Source organism: Vitis riparia, chromosome 14 (assembly GCF_004353265.1).
Source record: "Vitis riparia cultivar Riparia Gloire de Montpellier isolate 1030 chromosome 14, EGFV_Vit.rip_1.0, whole genome shotgun sequence".
Classification (NCBI taxonomy): domain Eukaryota; kingdom Viridiplantae; phylum Streptophyta; class Magnoliopsida; order Vitales; family Vitaceae; genus Vitis; species Vitis riparia.
The window spans coordinates 19,547,167-19,564,800 of NC_048444.1; the positions used below are offsets into that span (position 1 = coordinate 19,547,167).

The 17,634-nt window shown below is 32.7% G+C and overlaps 1 protein-coding gene across 1 annotated transcript; it reads right to left on the bottom strand.

Annotated features, from left to right (window-relative positions):
• Positions 1 to 2,553: 2,553 nt before the first annotated feature.
• Positions 2,554 to 7,609, bottom strand: LOC117930275 (protein EIN4). The gene is made up of 3 exons (XM_034850835.1): positions 6,977 to 7,609; positions 4,718 to 6,504; positions 2,554 to 3,353 (listed from the first exon to the last, which is right to left on the bottom strand). Exons 2-3 carry the CDS (start codon positions 6,455 to 6,457, stop codon positions 2,811 to 2,813), a joined length of 2,283 nt encoding a protein of 760 aa, XP_034706726.1. The 5' UTR covers positions 6,458 to 6,504; positions 6,977 to 7,609; the 3' UTR covers positions 2,554 to 2,810.
• Between the last annotated feature and the right edge of the window lie 10,025 nt (positions 7,610 to 17,634).

A 17,634-nucleotide genomic window follows, 5' to 3' on the forward strand; every position in this document is an offset into this window, starting at 1 on the left:
AAAAACAATTAATCAAGAAGTAGCAAAACCCATGCATTCATGAATCACAACATGATGTCTTAATAAACACATAAAGATAGTATTAAAGTAATACTTATTTTATCTAACATAAAGGAAAAAGGTAGATGTAAGTTCTCATTCTCATTCCAATGTTAGTTTGAAAGATATAAAATCCACAAGAAAAAAAATGTTAAATCTTATACCAATATAGTTGCATAAAACTTTTAAAACAAATTGCTTTCTATCGTAACTTTTGTGTTATAGGCCTTTTAGATTGAAATTTAAATAACAAAGAGAGAATATCAAGGTTTAGATTCGAATCAAACAAAATAAGTTCAAAAATTTTCTACATATATAAGCGCCAAAAGAAAAGAAAATTCTCAAGCAAAAATTATAATAAAATATAACCATGATGATTTAAGAATGAATAGACAAAACAAATAAAAATTAATGCCATCATATCAGCATTCGATGTGTATTTTATGCATTCTAACATCTCTAACTTTTAAATTTATGTGGTAATTCTTATCTCATATAAGAGCATATTATATATATATATAATGTGCACATTCTTGTTTCATAAGTTGTTTGAACCTTTAACTCACATCAACCCTAGTATTTTCAAGTTGATATTTTTTTTAATCCAAATCTTACCCTAACCATTCAAACCTTGCTCATGCCAACCTAAACATTGAGTTAGGCATAGGCTGAGTGGGCTAGATCTGCCCAAGTAACAATTCTACATACGAACTTTCCATGCCAACCTAAACCTTGGGTTGAGCGGGTTGAACCAATCCAAGTTGCAGCCCTAAAAGTCAAGGCTAATGTCATTGAGTGCTTCAATTATTCTTTGAACTTATTTTCATTAAAATGAAGTTTACTTAGGCTAAGAATGGATCAATTATATATTAAATCTTGATCGAAAAAACTTTTACATATTAGTAATATTATTATTAAATAATATGATATTACTTTATTTCTCAACACTTCTAACTATAAAACTATTTGATGATATTCTTGTCTCAAACAAGAAACAAACAAACTTAAAACCATTCATTGGATAATGGTATTCGGTTCATGGATTGTAATCATCAAACAATGTATTTAATTAGATGATATTATTTTATTACAAATGAGACCTTATATAATTTTGAAAAAAAAAAAAAGAAGGAGATATTTCTTGATTTTACCCTATCATTAAGGGTTTAATTATTTTTAAGGATTAATTTCATTCACCTCGTTGATGTCTGGATTCAATATACTTAATCATCATTAGTTTCAAATTTCATCGATTAGCACTTTTATGAATGTATTTTGTTTATAATTTTTTTTTATATAGGGATTTTAGGTACATTTATTTAACAATTCTTTAAAAAAAAAAAAAAATTGTTTTCTAAAAAACATATTTATAAATCGAATGCATCTATTGGGATGTTAACTAATAAATTTGAAATTAATAGTGTCCAAGTGTATTTACACTAAATTTCGTGAGAAACTTAACATTTATTTTTAACTTATTTTAAAATTATATTACATATGATCAACACTCCTAAAAAATTATATTAAAACTAAGAAAACATTGAGCTATCTACCATCACCCCAAAATAAAAGGAATTCGAATTTTCAGGAAAAACCTACTAGTAGAGGAAGAACACCATCAAGACGAGATATAGGGCTAAAGAGTAGCAGAACTCTAAATCTGCCGACCATAGGTATCCAGAAGAAACAAAGTTAAGACTTAACAATTATAAAGAAATTGAATAGTTTGTGCCATTCATTCTACTGCATATCCAAAATATTATATCAAAACAAGTACTTTTTGATGGTCTCCATCAACCTAACCCTAGTTGGAGTACCCTGTAAATAATGGTAACCTTTCATAGCTTTTTTAACCCTCTACTTGATCACATCATCCAAGGCTTCAATTTTAATACTAAATTGAATGAAGAAGCACAAGAGATGTGAAGCCAATTAAAAAATGTAACTATCTTATTCCAAACAATTTTTGTAGCTCATAGTACTGAATTCGAAACTTCCAAGGCTTGAGAGGACAAATAAATGGATAAATTTTTAGTCAAATCTTCTGAACTTTAGAAATATTTCTAAACCCATATCCATGGTTGTGAGGACAGTGATGCTGTCCAATTCTACTATTTGTCTCTGAATAGACTATTAAATAAGACTGAATCAACCAATGAATTCATATGCTTTCACTGTTGGTGCTTTAAGGCAAGGGTCCCTTGGGAATTAAACAAATCCTCGTCTTTAGTGCTTTGAATAACTCCCATGAACAAACCCTATATATATATATATATATATATATATATATATATATATATATATATATAATAATTTCAATGGTATGGTGTCCACAAGCAATGCACACAAAAAGAAAGTGTTACAAATATGTACTTTTTATTGAGCCTGTCTGGTCTCTTCCTGAATCATTAGCCTCTTAGCAAAGGAAACTGGTAGAAAAAAAAATAGAAACAGTTCTTCAATCAAATGGCTTGACTAGTAGCCATGTTACATGCTGCTATTGTATGTCAAATATGGAGAGTTGAAGAGATCTGGGTTCTTTCCACCATTAAATAATGTTCAATAAGCTTGTATAATCCATTCTATAATAGTGTTCTTGAAATAAAGCTTGGTCATAGAAAATGGTTAGCAAATATAACAGTTACATTTCGTATACCAAGTTTGAATGGAGTTCAACAAATCAATGGCAGAATCTTGAAGGCCAGAAAATCAAAGACCCAACAAAAATATGTCAAAGGATCTGGGGGGGACAAGCTGTCAAGTTTATTTCTTCACACCCCATCGTTGGCTCGCTTCAAGACTCTTCTAAGTTCATCTGCCATTCCTTGTAAAAGAACAGGCTTTCTAATAATGCCATTCATTCCCACCTGGATGCATCTCTCCCACAAATGCTCATCAGCGCTTGCTGTCAGGGCTATGATCAAAGGCCAACTGCGGCTGCGGAACTTTCGGATTCTTTTTGCTACTTCAAATCCATCCATTTCAGGCATCTGAAGATCCAAAAGAATGATTTGGAAAGGAGCTTCAGAAGGGCTAAGAGCACTCAAGCATTCAAACCCAGATGACACAGCAGATACTTGGCAACCCAGCCTCTCAAGCAGCTTCTTGGTCACAGTCCTGTTTACATTATCATCATCAGCCAGTATAACTCGAAGTCCTCTGAACATAGAATTGGAATTTGGTTGTTCTGAGGAATTTCCAAGTCCAAAAATGGATCTCCCAAAAGATGGCTGGAGTTGAAACTTGAGAACAAGTGTCATGCTTTGTGCAAGACCTTGAGGGTTGGAGGATATCCAGATATTGCCTTGCATCATCTGCAGAATTTTTCACTCAAAAATTCCAGTTAAACTATCATCATGAAATAAAACATCAAACTGTACATGCATTCTACGGTCCAGAAACATTGTTCTTCAAACTATTGACTAATTTAGTTAGAGAGCAACAATAAATGAAAATTTGGTAAACAATAGATGAGCTAATCAATATTTTTATTAAATGATAATGTGCAATCAAACAAGTTTAGGGGGGCTAAATTGCTCACTACTGACCACATGCATGGACAATCATATTGTGACAACCTAATCAATCAAGTTTATGGATCGTCAAATATCTGAGACTAGAACATCATATATTCAGGAAGAATGGCAAAGGAAACAAGGAATAGGTTTGTGATCAGGTCGAGTTGCAATGGAAACAACAGGGAACTGGTTATCTACACTTGGTGGTCAAAAAAGATTTCTCACATTGCATTCCTCATTACTACTTTGAAATCCTTAAAATGGAATGTAATGAAACATTAGTATTTGGGAGTAATGCTACTACATTGCGCTGTACTTTAAACTAGATCAAAGATTTACCAAGCTTTTTTCACATATTTTATGAGTAGAACATTTCCTGGCAGTTACAAAAAGCTAGAGATGGAAGCAAAGCCTTTTTATCCTCCAGTATGGTGTATTAGCAATATCAATTTTGTAAAAAAAATTCATGGTGTACTAGAATTAACGGAAAATTTTATATATAACCAAAAAAGAAAAAAAAAAAAAAAACTCATTTAACATTTTTCTTCCCATTTTTTTTTTTTTTCATTCAGTGCAGTCTGTTTCTTCAGTCTTGTATTGACAAAAGCCTATTAGACGAACAATTGATTTTAGATGTTTGCTGTAAACCTTACCCTAATCCAATCCATTAAGAACTGACACGTGAGCAGGAGATCACCTGTCTGATAGTGGTTTCCAAAGCAGGAGATCTCATGAGGAAATGTATCAATTGCAAATATTAGTGTGTTCCATCCAACAAAACTGATATGTAAGCAACAAAAAACAGCTTCAGTTCTACACTAGAAATAGCTCATCCATAAAACAAGATAATGTTGGAACTTCATATGGCCAAGGAAATGGAAAGGTTTACATTTGTTTTATTTTCATTGGAAGGCACAAAATCCATTTCATGAAATGGAGGGATCACAAGGAAGGAAGAAAAAGAAAAAGAAAGAAAAGGGAAATGGCCAAAACCAAAAATGAAGTGCAATAATAGAAATGCCAACAATGATCCTCTATTTACTCGGACAGAAAGAGAGTCAGGTCATCAAAAATGTGAAATGTAATCACAAGAAATTTCTCTCACTACTAATGCATCAAAAGACATAATGAAATATGAACAAAATATCCAGAATTCTCACCTGCACAAGCTTTTTGCACATGCTGAAGCTCAGACCCTCCTTATTTTCACCACTACTGTGCTTCCTACCAGCAAATTCTATAGCTGTGCTCGAGCCATATGACAGAGAACCTCCATCACTAATTTCAATTTCAAATTTTATACATGCATACTCATCTGGCCTCCAAATTCCCCATGTTTTATCATTCTTTCCATCACTTTCGCTCTCTGAGGAAACCCGGAAAATAAAAGAACCACTTCCATCAAAGATATTCAACAGATACCCAACCATATGCAAAACTACTTGGAAAGTCCTTTTCTCATCACCAATCAACTGATCAGGCAAAGGGTTCCGAATATCAACTGCAAAACCAAAGCCTTTATATACACACAAGCACTTGGCAAGGCAAGAGGCTTCCTTAATCATAGAATGTAGCCGAAAAGGCCTCATCTCCAGTGGGAACCTTCCATTATCTTTTGCTGAAATTTCCATCACATCATTGATTAAAGTTGATAGTACATTGCTGGTTTTCATAATTGTATCAATTACAATTTTCTGTTTGAAACTCATAGTCTCATCTTGAAACATAGAAAGCAGGCCCAAAATTGAGTGCATTGGCCTCCTCAGCCCATGACTCATCACCTTCTGAAATGAGTTCCTTGCCTGGCTTGCCATCATTGCATTCTCCTTAGCTTGCTGCAGTGCACGATTTTGCTCTCCCAGTTTCTCCCTGGTTAGCTGAGACTCTTCAAGAACTGCAGCATGAGACAGAGCCACAGCCACCTGATCAGCAACCACTTCCACAATCTCCAATTCTTGATAGGTCCAAGTTCTAGAATTCACAAATGGAAGAACCAAAACCAGAATGGCATAACAGGTTTCTACCAACTCTGGTGTTCCTCCTTTGAAATTTGAAATCCGAAGCATTGGCATTCGAATTGCTGCTATAGCACCTGAGTCATCAGACTCACCACTGCTAGCAGCCCCAAGTGCTGAATCTGGCCTCAAAATCCTCACTCCCTTGCTCGCTTTTATTTCCGATATATCTGGGTCATTAACTGAGATAGAGAGACTACGATTTAAGGAATTCCTCACTTTCAACTCATGGGTCAGGTTCATCATTGTTCTATTTTCATTCGGCATCCAAACCGCACAGTTGTGCAGGTCCAAAGTCTTTGAAAGCTCAACCAGAGTGGTGTACAAAATGGTGTGCTTATCGAGTGACTTCCTAATTTCATGGGTCAACATTCGCACATGCCAGCTTGCTTCCTTCTGTTTCTTCATCATCCCAACCTCTTGGTCCAATTCCAATACATTTTGCTTCAAAAAGAGCTCTCTTACTTTCACTTTGAGAAGAAGAGGGATCAGAGTCAAAAGGGTTATTACAGTGGCACATGACACTAGAGCAGTGAGGAATTTAGAAATCGTGAGGGCCAGCATCAACTGGAATGAGTGAGGACCATAGTAAGTCCACACATTGAGCAAATGGGTCAGCCCACATAGGACTATGAATGCAATGAACTGAAGGAGGACCCATTTAAATGGCACATTGGAGCAGCTAATAAAGTAAAGAAGCTCAATGGGGATTGAAAAATAGGCTACTGCAATCAAGAGATCGCTCACTTTTTGGCACTCTAAAATGTTATGTATGCTCCAAAACCCCTCATCATCACAATTGCAATTGGCAAACCCATTATCACTGGCGGTGACAGAGAGGATTAAAGTAGTAAGCAATAATCCAGGAGCTAATGCTTTTAACATTGCACCCAACAAGTACCAGTTCAATCCATCTTTGAGTCTTCAAAGCCCTAATCACAAATGAAATAAAGAAAGTCTTAGAATTCAAACCCTAGAACCCAATTTTGTATGCTCCTTTCCTGAACCTCAATTCTTACAACATATGCGTTTTAAAATTTTCCATTTTCCATTTTTCAAGATCTCACAAACCCAACTGCCTGATTTCAAGATCTAACATACCCATTTGCTCATAGCTTCCAATCTAACATTTTCCCCCTTTTCCTGTCTAATCAGAATGATATATTTTTTTGTACATTTCTCAACGATCAAATGAACTCATCTTGTTTCAATTCTACAGTGTTTTCTCTGTTTTAGTTCAAAACACAAATAGATGGAGAAAAACTTGGAACTTTTTCAATATACCAAAAAATAAAAATAAATAGAATAAAAAATTAAAAAAAATCAAGAAATAAACTGAAAACTTACCAATTTCCAGGAAACGAAACAGAAGCAAAATCAAAGATGAACAAAAAAAAAGGTTACCTAGAAGAACACAGCTCCCGGGGACTTTGCCAAAACCCCTTGAACCTTAACCCAATTCAAATCCACTTCCAAATCTTGATTAACGCTAATTAATATCAACTTGGTCAGTAAATATCACCACCACCCACTTTCCAGTGTTGAACTCTCAGAGCACCAATGGTAAGACACCGATCAATAGTAGAAAACCACCCACTTTCCATTAATATGATCCATCAATCAGAATAACAAAACGCCAAACTTGCCCCGACCTCATAAAATAAACCAAACCCAATTCACAACCTGGCTTTCAGAGAGAAAAAAAAAAGCTGGTATAAATTGCATCTATTCAGATATGATTCATCGAAGAAGAAGAAGTAGAGGAGAGAGGTTCAAGATTTGCTCTGATTCACCCATTTCCCTCTCCCCCCCTTTTATATTCTCCTTAGATGAAACAAAAAAAAAAAAAAAAACAGAGAAAAAACAGAGAGAAAAAGAAGAAACGGAGAAAACACTTCCGAGAGAGAGAGAGAGTAGCAAATGGATGAGTTTGGTTCGTTTCCTGTAAATATCTCTAACTTGACCTCTAATTTTTTACCACCATTTTCATCTACCCTCCTTTAATCCGTTCCAAAACAACCTCCTTATGATTCTCTCTGTATGCTTTCAAATATCTTGATTTCTTCGGAAGGTAAGAAAATAAGTGAATTAGATTAAATATTTTATCGAAACGTTTCCTTCCTTATATTTTTTAAATTTATTCCAAATCTTTTGCTTTTATTGCATTGATTCCACCGCAGTGAGGGAACCGGAGGATTGGAATGTGGGCCCCACTTTTTTTACGTGAAGAGAACCTGGACGCTCTCCCGACTGCATCACTGTCAGACCCAACGCAAAGCGATCTTTTTCTCTACTCCTGAAATATGATTCTGTGTCTCTCAGGCGTAGCAATCTACTCGCTGGTTGCTACCTCCCTTTCGCTACGTGGACTCGAAAAGGCATACCCAATGATGTGGACGCGATGACCTGGCATCCTTTGACCGTTACGCTGCATTTACATTTGCGGTCAACTTTTGACTCGGAAGGCAAGCCAGGCAAGGCGAGGGAGGGATTTTGATCCACTGCTTTCCGGAGATGTGGTCCGGCAGCACTGGTCACGTGATGCAAGTGATGGGGTGCATTAATATCAAGCTAGCCTGGATATGGATCTCTGTGTACTTGGCAGAGGAAGGACGCAGATTCTGTCGCTAGAGAATTATTTTATTTTATAAATAAAAATATTTTCTTTCCAGGAGAAAAAAAAAAAAAAAAAAACCTTTTTCGAAATATAAAATTATGAGTATTTTCTTAAAGAAGGGTAATTTAAGATATGCTTGGTAGTAGATACCGTCAAATTAGGTATGAAATCAGGGTGGACTTACCATGCCACTTAATGGGCTTATGGCCCACCAAATAAAGTGGCATCAAATTAAATTTTCATTTTTACAAAAAAAAAAAAAAAAAAAAATCTATTTTTTAAGATATTAATATGTGATAAAATAAAATTTATTAAAAATTGTTCATTAATGTTGTTCAACCATCTTGGTATCTATTTTATTTTGAAAATTCAAACTCTTAATCAAAGTTCATTTTTCTAACATTTTTTTTCTTTTGCAAGCTTAATTCTTTCATATCTTCTTCCTTCTCGATTTTTCCATTTCTTCTAAGCCTTTAGATCTTCTTCATGTGTATTTTTTGGTTCTATGAGAATTGAAAGCCAAGGTGGAAAGAAATATGTTTTAGTGGTAGATGATGATTTCTCTATATATTCTTTTTTGTATTCTTTTTTAGAGAGAAATCAAGACCATTGAGCACTTGAAGATTTTTTTCACTAGGATTCAAAAAGAAAGGGCATCTCATTGTTAGGATTAAGAGTGATAGGGGAATGTATGCAAAAATGAGTTCAAGTTCAAGGGTTAGGTTACTTATTAGGAAAGTGCCGAAGGATAACACTTCTCTAGGTTCTGAAAAGTTCTCTACTAAACAAGTGGAGAGAACTAAGGTAATTTGTTTATAGACCAATGAATACCAAGAGACAAAAATATGAATATACAAAATGAAGAGTGGGTGACAAAGAACACTCATAACATGACATACATATCAAATGAATTAAACAAAGAGAAGATGGTGCGTACCTCAATAATGCCCAAAACGAGCATCACACTTACATTAAAAAAAAAAAAAAAGTTTAGTTCACAGCAAAATAAAAGATACAATATCAAAACATGAATTACTCAATATATATATATAAGAAATGCATAATCAAAATCAAGACAGAAAGATGACTAATTTAGCATCAAAATGAGTTAAGATACACTAAACATGCACATGGATCAAATTTGGACAACAAGCATGCAATAACAAAATAAGTCCAAACTAAATAGCTAAAAGGTGATATGATATACGGGAAGGATTTTCCAACATGCATAATAAGTCTATAGTGCAAATAAAAACTCAAAGAAAAATAAAAACAAGCTAAAAGAGGCTAAAATAATAGGTTTATACAAGAGATACAAAAACTAGACAAAATACAAATTGTTAAAAAATAAATCAAAATAAAATAGTTAGAGATGAGATAAAATTAAAACAAAAATTTTTAAACATTATCAAAGTGTCAAAAATATGATCCAAAGCCTAAAGTGCCTAAACATGCACGAATTATCCCATATTTAATCAAACATATTATTACATAGAAATAAGGTAGAATAGCACATGATACAAAAAACAGAATTATTTTATAAGCCTAAAGGTAAGATAAAATCAAAACAAAAAATCTAAAGCAATTTCAATATGTCTAGAACACAAAAATTTCTATGAGGCCCAAACATGCACTCATTATCCCAAATTTCACTAAACATCTTACTCCTTAAAAATAGGACAAATCAACAAGTCATGAAAAAACATAATTATTTGACAGACCTAGAGGTAAGATAAAATTAAAATCAAAATTACACAACATATTCAAAGTGTCTAAAATACATTAAAAGATTCTATAAGGGCCAAGCATGTATCAATAATCCCAGATTTCGAAGAAAATTTCATATCATATTTAGGTCAGTACAATAAGGAAAGATGCAATTAATTCTCAAGCTTGCAAAATGATTTTGGAGTGAAACCAAAGCATAAAACCTCATTAAAAAAACATAAAAAAATGTTTAAAAACCCATGAGCTATGACTGATTTGCAAGAACATTTCGAGGATAAAAAATAGGACAGAATCCAAACACTTGAAAAAACCAATTTATTCAATGAGCTTGGAGAAGGATTTTTCAATATATATATATATATATATATATATATATATATATATTATATATATATATTAAACATCAACCATATATATATATATTAAAACATCATCCAAGCCACAAAAAAAATTTAGGACAAGCTAAAAAGTTCAAATTTTTTCAAAAACAGGGTAGCAAGTAAGTTTTGAAAATAAAAAATGTAGGTTTTTCTAGTGCCTAAATTAGAGCCCGTTTGGCAATGATTTAAGAAACACTTCCAATATTTTTAACACTTTAAAGAAATTATTATTCAAGTATTGGAAATATTAGAAACATTTTTTAAAATCACTATCAAATGCACTCTCAATTTCCATGGATTAATCCACATCCCCAACCCTCTAATGACCAAGGAAAGAAGCTCATGACAACGCGAAATAATCCCATTAAATTGAAATTTGTGACATTTATCCATGTTTTTGAAATCAAGAAAATCTTAAAATTATAAGTATGAAAAATGAGTTATGTTGGCCAAATGAAAGAGGCATAGACCGATTCACAGGGCATTTAATCCTTCTCAACCTTTAAATGAGTATAAAATTGAACTCTTAAGAGGTATGAAGGGCAAAATTAACACTCATACATGAAAAGAGATCTGAAATTAACAAAGAAACACCATAAATGCATTTGTTTTAATGTGAAATCATGTATTATGTATCAAAGAATATGACAACCAGTTATTAAACTTAAAATAACCATAAACTTAAGCCTCAAATGACCATGAGAGAGGGTTCAAATGGGCTGAAAATGATCCTTTAAAATCAGTTAGAAAAACCTTTCAAAAACTCTTAAAAATCATGAGAGTAACCATCAATTTTCTCAAACATAAAGGTAAGATCAAAGCCTATGGAAGGAGGTTTGACCTTAGGCCATAAAATTGACCATTAAAGTACTTGAAATCTCATCCAAAGAGAGTTTGAAAATGAGTTTTACAACCAAATTTGAAAGAAAAAATAATTAAAAAATTCAAAAAAAAAGGCTTCAAAAGGTATTTATATGGAAAATCTCTTTAGCAAATAAACAAACACTTTGTGGCTCTCAAATTTGATTTTAAAATCAATCAAAAAATACTTTCAAAAACTATTAAAATGAAAGGAAAAAGCAAAATCCCCAAAAAATAAATCAAAAGAAAAATAAAGATTTCAAATCCAAACAAAGTCTTATTTCATGATTTGATCAATAAGTTTGAAAAAGAGTAAAATAACCCAAAAGAAACCCAGTGCATAACCAGGATAAATCAAAGATTTAAGTAATCTCTTAAACAATCAAGGTGAATCAAGAGAAGAAAAGTAGAAGAACAACCATAGATCATGAATAATATAACCGACAATTCAATGTGTGACCTCTAATATCCACACCCAACAAATATATATCCTCAAATAATAAAAAGAAAAGAAGAATGCATTGTAAATGAAAGATAAAAAATGAAATTAAACCATATTTCCAAAGTTTCTCCTCATAAGTGACTAAACTTGCTTTTCAAGTAAGCTTCCCTTCTTTTTCAAACCATAAATTTCTTCCCATTTTTTAAAGTTCCTTTTCTCCCAAAAATACAACAAAGTTTCCCTGCCCAAAATGTCAAAAAAACTCTACTAAATGAGCCCCTAAGACCCCTTTTTATGGGGCAAAGAATGGTAGAGATTTGGACACATGTCCTTATCTTTTTCAAAGCCCAATTCTATTTAAAACCCCCTTAAACCAAGCCCAAACTCCCAAAATGAAACAAACTTATGCAAGGGAATGAAATGAGAGGAACCAAATATGATCAAAATCATGTCCTATAGGGAGAATATAGAGGGTTACACCCCTTAAGTGGAAAAAGGCAACCATGGATAAAAGTATGATTACTATAAGTAGTGAACAATGCCTCCACTTTTTAGAAAAAAAAAAATTTAATTAAAAAAATTAATAGAAAAATGAAAATTTACCTGAGGAGGAGAAAAGTTATGTTACATTTAGATCAATGAATATTGTGTAAAAAAAATAAAATAAAATTCAACATACTTAGTTCAAATTGATTGAATGTGTTTTGACTTAATCTTGGCATGGTTTTGAATCTTCTAGAAATTGAATTTTGAAATATAGAATTAGAAAGTAAGTTGATCCTCTTGAAAATCAATTCTATTGGTTTATTTTAATTCTATAATACCTTAATTGTTATGGATCTACTTCCCAAACCAAGATTGTAATTAATGTTTTTTTTTTGGAACAAACATCTTAGTCTTGTTTGATTTGATAATTACTTTTTTGGCTCTTTAATCTTGTTTTATTTTTCTATTTTTATTTTTTTAACTATTCAAGTTTATTCAATTATATTGAACTTAGAATGAGTTTATTTGGATTTTAGGGCTATAATAATGTTTTCTGAGTGTTTTTATATCAACTAAGACGTTTACAAAGCTAAAAAGGTCGTTTGTTGTAAGATTAACGTTGTATCGAGTGTTCATGTGCTTAGAATTAGTATTGAAGTGCTCTTTAGTTGTATTCAACCCCATTTCACACGCTTGTAACACTAAAGCACTCCTTAAGTTGCTTCCAACATTGCTTTTAACGCTCAAAGTGCTCTAGTGTTAATCTAGCTTCAAGCACTCCAAGCATCTATTTAAGGCCTCTAATGTGTGTTTTCTTTCATTTGTCACATGTTCAACTCTCTTTTACAGTTTGGTTTCCCGCATTTTTGCCTTCTAGTGTCCTTCTAGGCTTCGTGATCACTTCTCAAAGTTCTTAAGTGTTTTAAAGAGAGTTATTTTCAATATTCCACTGTTTTCATTCTTTTTCAGGTTTTTTTTTTTTTTTTTTGTCTTCATGTTTTCTTTTCATGGTTTAGAGACCTTATGATAGGTCGTAGACATCCTCGAGAGACACCTACTACACTTCCCTCTCTTAAGCCCAACATGGGTTTTTCTTTTAAGGGTTCGTCTAACCTAGCAAACCTCCATGTTGAGTGTTTCAGCTTTAAGGAGACACATGAGCATTATTATGCACATTTTTTTTGCATAGTGATTGAGAGAGGCAATGATCTTAAATCCTTTTGGGATATTGATCTTTTGCTTATTTTCTGTGCTCAAGGATGAGAGCCCCTTGCTTCTTTTTATGTAGTGGCTTACCTTTATTACATACAAATTTTTTACATGAACATCCATTTTGTTGTTATTGTCATCATGTTTTGCATGACCATGTATGACCTAACAGTTATGGTCTTAATTCACTCCATCTGTCATATCTTTCACCTGTTTTCGATCTCTGGCCAACTCCCTACCTTTTCTCTTGAGGTTTAGGTTCTCATACATTCTGTGTTTGCCACAATCCCAACCACTCTATGGTGAGCCTTGTCATATGCCTATCTATGTCGTAGTCACTAACTTCACCAAATTAGTCTAGGTTATTTCGGCCTATTTATCCTATTCTTTCTACACTACTTCTCACTGGACCTAGCTTAGGTACTCTATTGATCATTTTATTCATGGTATCCTCTCTAGGTAGTAGTTTCACATCATCCAGGTGATTCTCAATATCATAACCCCCTACCGTGACCCTACTCCTTACACTAGTTGCCTTCCATATACACGAATCATATTGTAGATCCTTGTCAATGTCAACTTTGTCTTGGATCAAACTCTAACCACTCCTAAACCACAAGATATTAGTAATGCCAACTCCTAGTCCAAGCACTTCAGTCATGTGTACGACCTCATTTCTCCACTAGCTATTGCACTGGGTGCCAGTGTTTAGCAAAAGGTCGTTGATCAAGAAACGAATAGGTAGGAGACGAAGATCCATGCTATAGAGTAAGATCTTCCTTTGCAGGAGCTCAACTTTCTTAAGTTTACTCCACAAGGGCATCACAATCGATGGCAATGCAACGACCCATCTTATTCTTCCACTCACTCTACCGCTCCTTTTAGTAGGCCTCAATTCTAAAGGGTGATGGACTCCATGGGTCAACTTCACATTTGGATGAAAGCTTTATGTACTCACGCGTGTTTAGGAGCATCATGCTACATTGACTACCTAACTTGATATCCATGAGGGTTAGATGGGTATTCCTTTTCAGGGCATAGAGAGGTAGCTCTCGTCTATCATTTCGTGGATCTAGTCTTAAGGTGTTTCGAGCTTCTCACCCCCAATATCTTCATAATAGGACTTTTAAATTGTATTTTTCTTTTTTCTTTTTATTCATATTTTTGTACACTAAAGCTTGATTGACTTAGTTTGTTTTGTCTTAGTTAGCCTAGATGTATGCTTATCATTTCACTATCTCTTGTATCCAGAACCTTATATATATATATATATATATATATATATATATATATATATATATATATATATATATGGAGTTATTAGTTCTCTTTTTCTTTGTGTTTTCTTGATCTATTTACATTCTTTGTCATATTTTGTGAGAAAAAGAGGGAAACAAGATTGACTTTAATTAATTAAATTGACTGTGATTCATATGCATGCATGACTTGAATTCTTTATTTATTTTCCCTATTATCCTATTTTAATTTCATTACTTATATTTTTTACACCACACTACTTTATCCTTAGTATTTATGGTTTGTGTGTGCCTGTTATAGGATTGGATTGGGATATAGTTTGCATGTTTGGATGCATTGAACTGTCCTCTACATAGAGTAGAATGAATAGGTTTAGACGAACATTATTAAGTATTATGTAAACTCCGTTTGAGAATTATGGGGGGCTTAAGTAACTATATTTTGTCACATAATTGCCAAAGGGGTAAATTATTAGGGGACATTATGCTTTCATATTGTTTGTTGGTAATTTTATTTCTTTTCATTTTGGCATACGATCTTTTTAGACAATGACTTTACTCTTCATTTTGAGGTTGTTGTTCATTCAACTAAAATGTTATAGAAAAGTCTATAAAGGTTTATGTAGAGGCAAGTTAGTATTTGAAAGGGTATGGATTGGGTAGGATTCTTAAAATTTTAAGCTAAAATGTTTTAATTTTATTTTTGGAAAAGCATAAGCATTGAAACGCTAACCAAATCACTCGAGCATTGAATCCAACACTTAAGCACTTAAATAAGCATTCGAGTGCTCGAGGCACTTAAGCAATGGTTAAGTTTTCTCAAGAACTCAATCCATAATCTGTCATATTCTAGTAGTTCATTATTTTGGAAAGTTAAGATTTATTTTTATGGAAAATTTTGTTTCCAATCATCTAAGCTTTGGGGCCTATATACACCTTTCTAAAATATGTCCTAGAGTTGGATGCTTTCATTAAATATATAAAAAAAAAAAAAAAACCCCTAACTTATCTTACCATTTCCAAAAAGTTCTCATCAATTTGTTTAATCAAAATTTGGGTTGTTAGAAGGACCTACATCCCCTCAAGAGCTTAGGTGAATCCACTAAAGCACTAGAGGTATTGTGTCATAGATGCGGATCATAATATAGGGGTTGGAAAGTTAGTTTTAGGTAGCATATGTCAAGTAAAATTGTGTATCATGATCTTATATAGTGGATTTTTTATCCGAATTCTTAGACCCCATGGTTGTTAATCTTCATAATTAGTGTGAGGGGTTTTCCATGTAAAATCATGTCTCTCCATTGTGATTGATTTTTTTCATCTAGTATTTATTCTCAAAGGGTTAATTAAATTGAAATATTCAACTTTTATATTAAAATCTTTAAAAATCACCCATTCACCCCCTTCTGGGTGTTACCTATTGGAATTTAGGCTTTTCAAAATGCTATGTGAATATCAAACCACAAGTATATATACCACAACTCAAATCACTGAATATGAAAGAAGAGTACATAATTTTACCTTAGTCCAAATGCTACCATCTCCTAAAGACTAATATTGGTGAGTTCACTTCCTCTATGTAGTACTCCCTTATGTTCCTTATTAGATCATCTTTAAGTCAATGTTCAGGTTTATTAGACCAACATACTAAGCCTTATCTTTCTATCCAAGAAAACTTCTAAGAAACTTCTTGAACAATTTCTAAGGACTTGGATCTTGAGGCAAAGTAATGACACATCATTCTTTTTTTTAGACTTTGACTAGAGCTAAAGAAAGCCATTGAAGCACTAATTGATCTATGTTTTTATACCCTTTTGGCTTACACATATTCTTCCCAACCATGTTTTCAATTAAATTCTTGATTTAGTGCCCTTTTAGCTTCCTCTAGGTTATGGAAAGAATGAGCATAAAGATAGTTTATCAATTACTCACTATTAGAAATTCTAGCCAAGAAAGAAAAGAGAAAAGCTAGCGTAGAGAATTTGTAGAGGCGCTATGCTAAATACAAGCATACAACACTAAGAGAAAGAATAGTGAAGTTGCCTATGTTGACTAATTATGCTAACTTTCCCCTTTCGCTAAGAAGCGTAGTTATTAGGATACCAAGCATAGCATCTTTACTAGCCTTATCTACCTAGTTTAGCTATCCTCTTACACTTTGCTAAGCCTCAATATGCTAGAAACTCCAAATGAAGTTGTCTTCTAACCACAAATCTTTGTTGCAATTAAAGTACTAAAGGTTAAATACGTGATAACTCTAGATAAGAAAAATTAGAGATAGAATTATCAAAGCTTTATACTACTCCAGGTTGTCGTCATCTAGAATCAACTATAATGTGTTTAATTATTTTTATATTAAACTGATTAATTATTTTCTAAAGTTAATAAAATTCTAATTTAAATATGAGTAAAATATGAATAAATATTTCCTAAAATATTTAATGAAATAAGTGAAACAAAAGAAAATGTCCCATAGAGTTTAATAATCCAATGTCAAATCTTTAGAACAAGCACCGTAAACTCTAACGTTTAAGATCAAAGTAAATTAGAGATCAAATTGAATCCTAAGACCCATATTGCATCCAAAACTTAGATTTTTTATTTCTAAAACACAAATCAATTAAATATGAAGTTTTGATTTTCAGTTCTATTCAATTGAAAGCTCATATGTATTTTGTAGATTCAATCCTTATATTTGTTAACAGTAGAATCAAATTGAGGTAATTAGTGATTATGGTATTTCCAAGAATCACTAGTATCTTGGGTAAGAATACTCTATATCTTATCTAGGTTGAATTAACACAGAGGATTTATTCCTACCAATTCAAACTTGAAAACAAAACTAAACCATTTAATATGTTATTGTTTTTTGTCACTCCTTTAAATTCTTCACTTTAATGTGGGAATCTTTAGAACTTATAAAACTAGCCAAACACGATGGAGGATTTCTCCTCACAAACGTATGTTTAGTTTCAAAGAAAATAGAATAGAAGATTGGAAAAATCAAAGAAAGAAAAACTAAAGCTTTATTAAAGAAATCGAGAAAATGAGATCAATTTCTCTCCTTCCATTTCTCTCATTTT

What these genes read in the sequence shown, in the direction of transcription:
- LOC117930275 (XM_034850835.1), bottom strand. Translation starts at nt 6,457, where the DNA reads ATGTTAAAAGCATTAGCTCCTGGATTATTGCTTACTACTTTAATCCTC. An exon ending in TGTGCAAAAAGCTTGTGCAG is followed by an intron (nt 3,354 to 4,717) that starts GTGAGAATTCTG and finishes AAAATTCTGCAG; the next exon opens with ATGATGCAAGGCAATATCTG.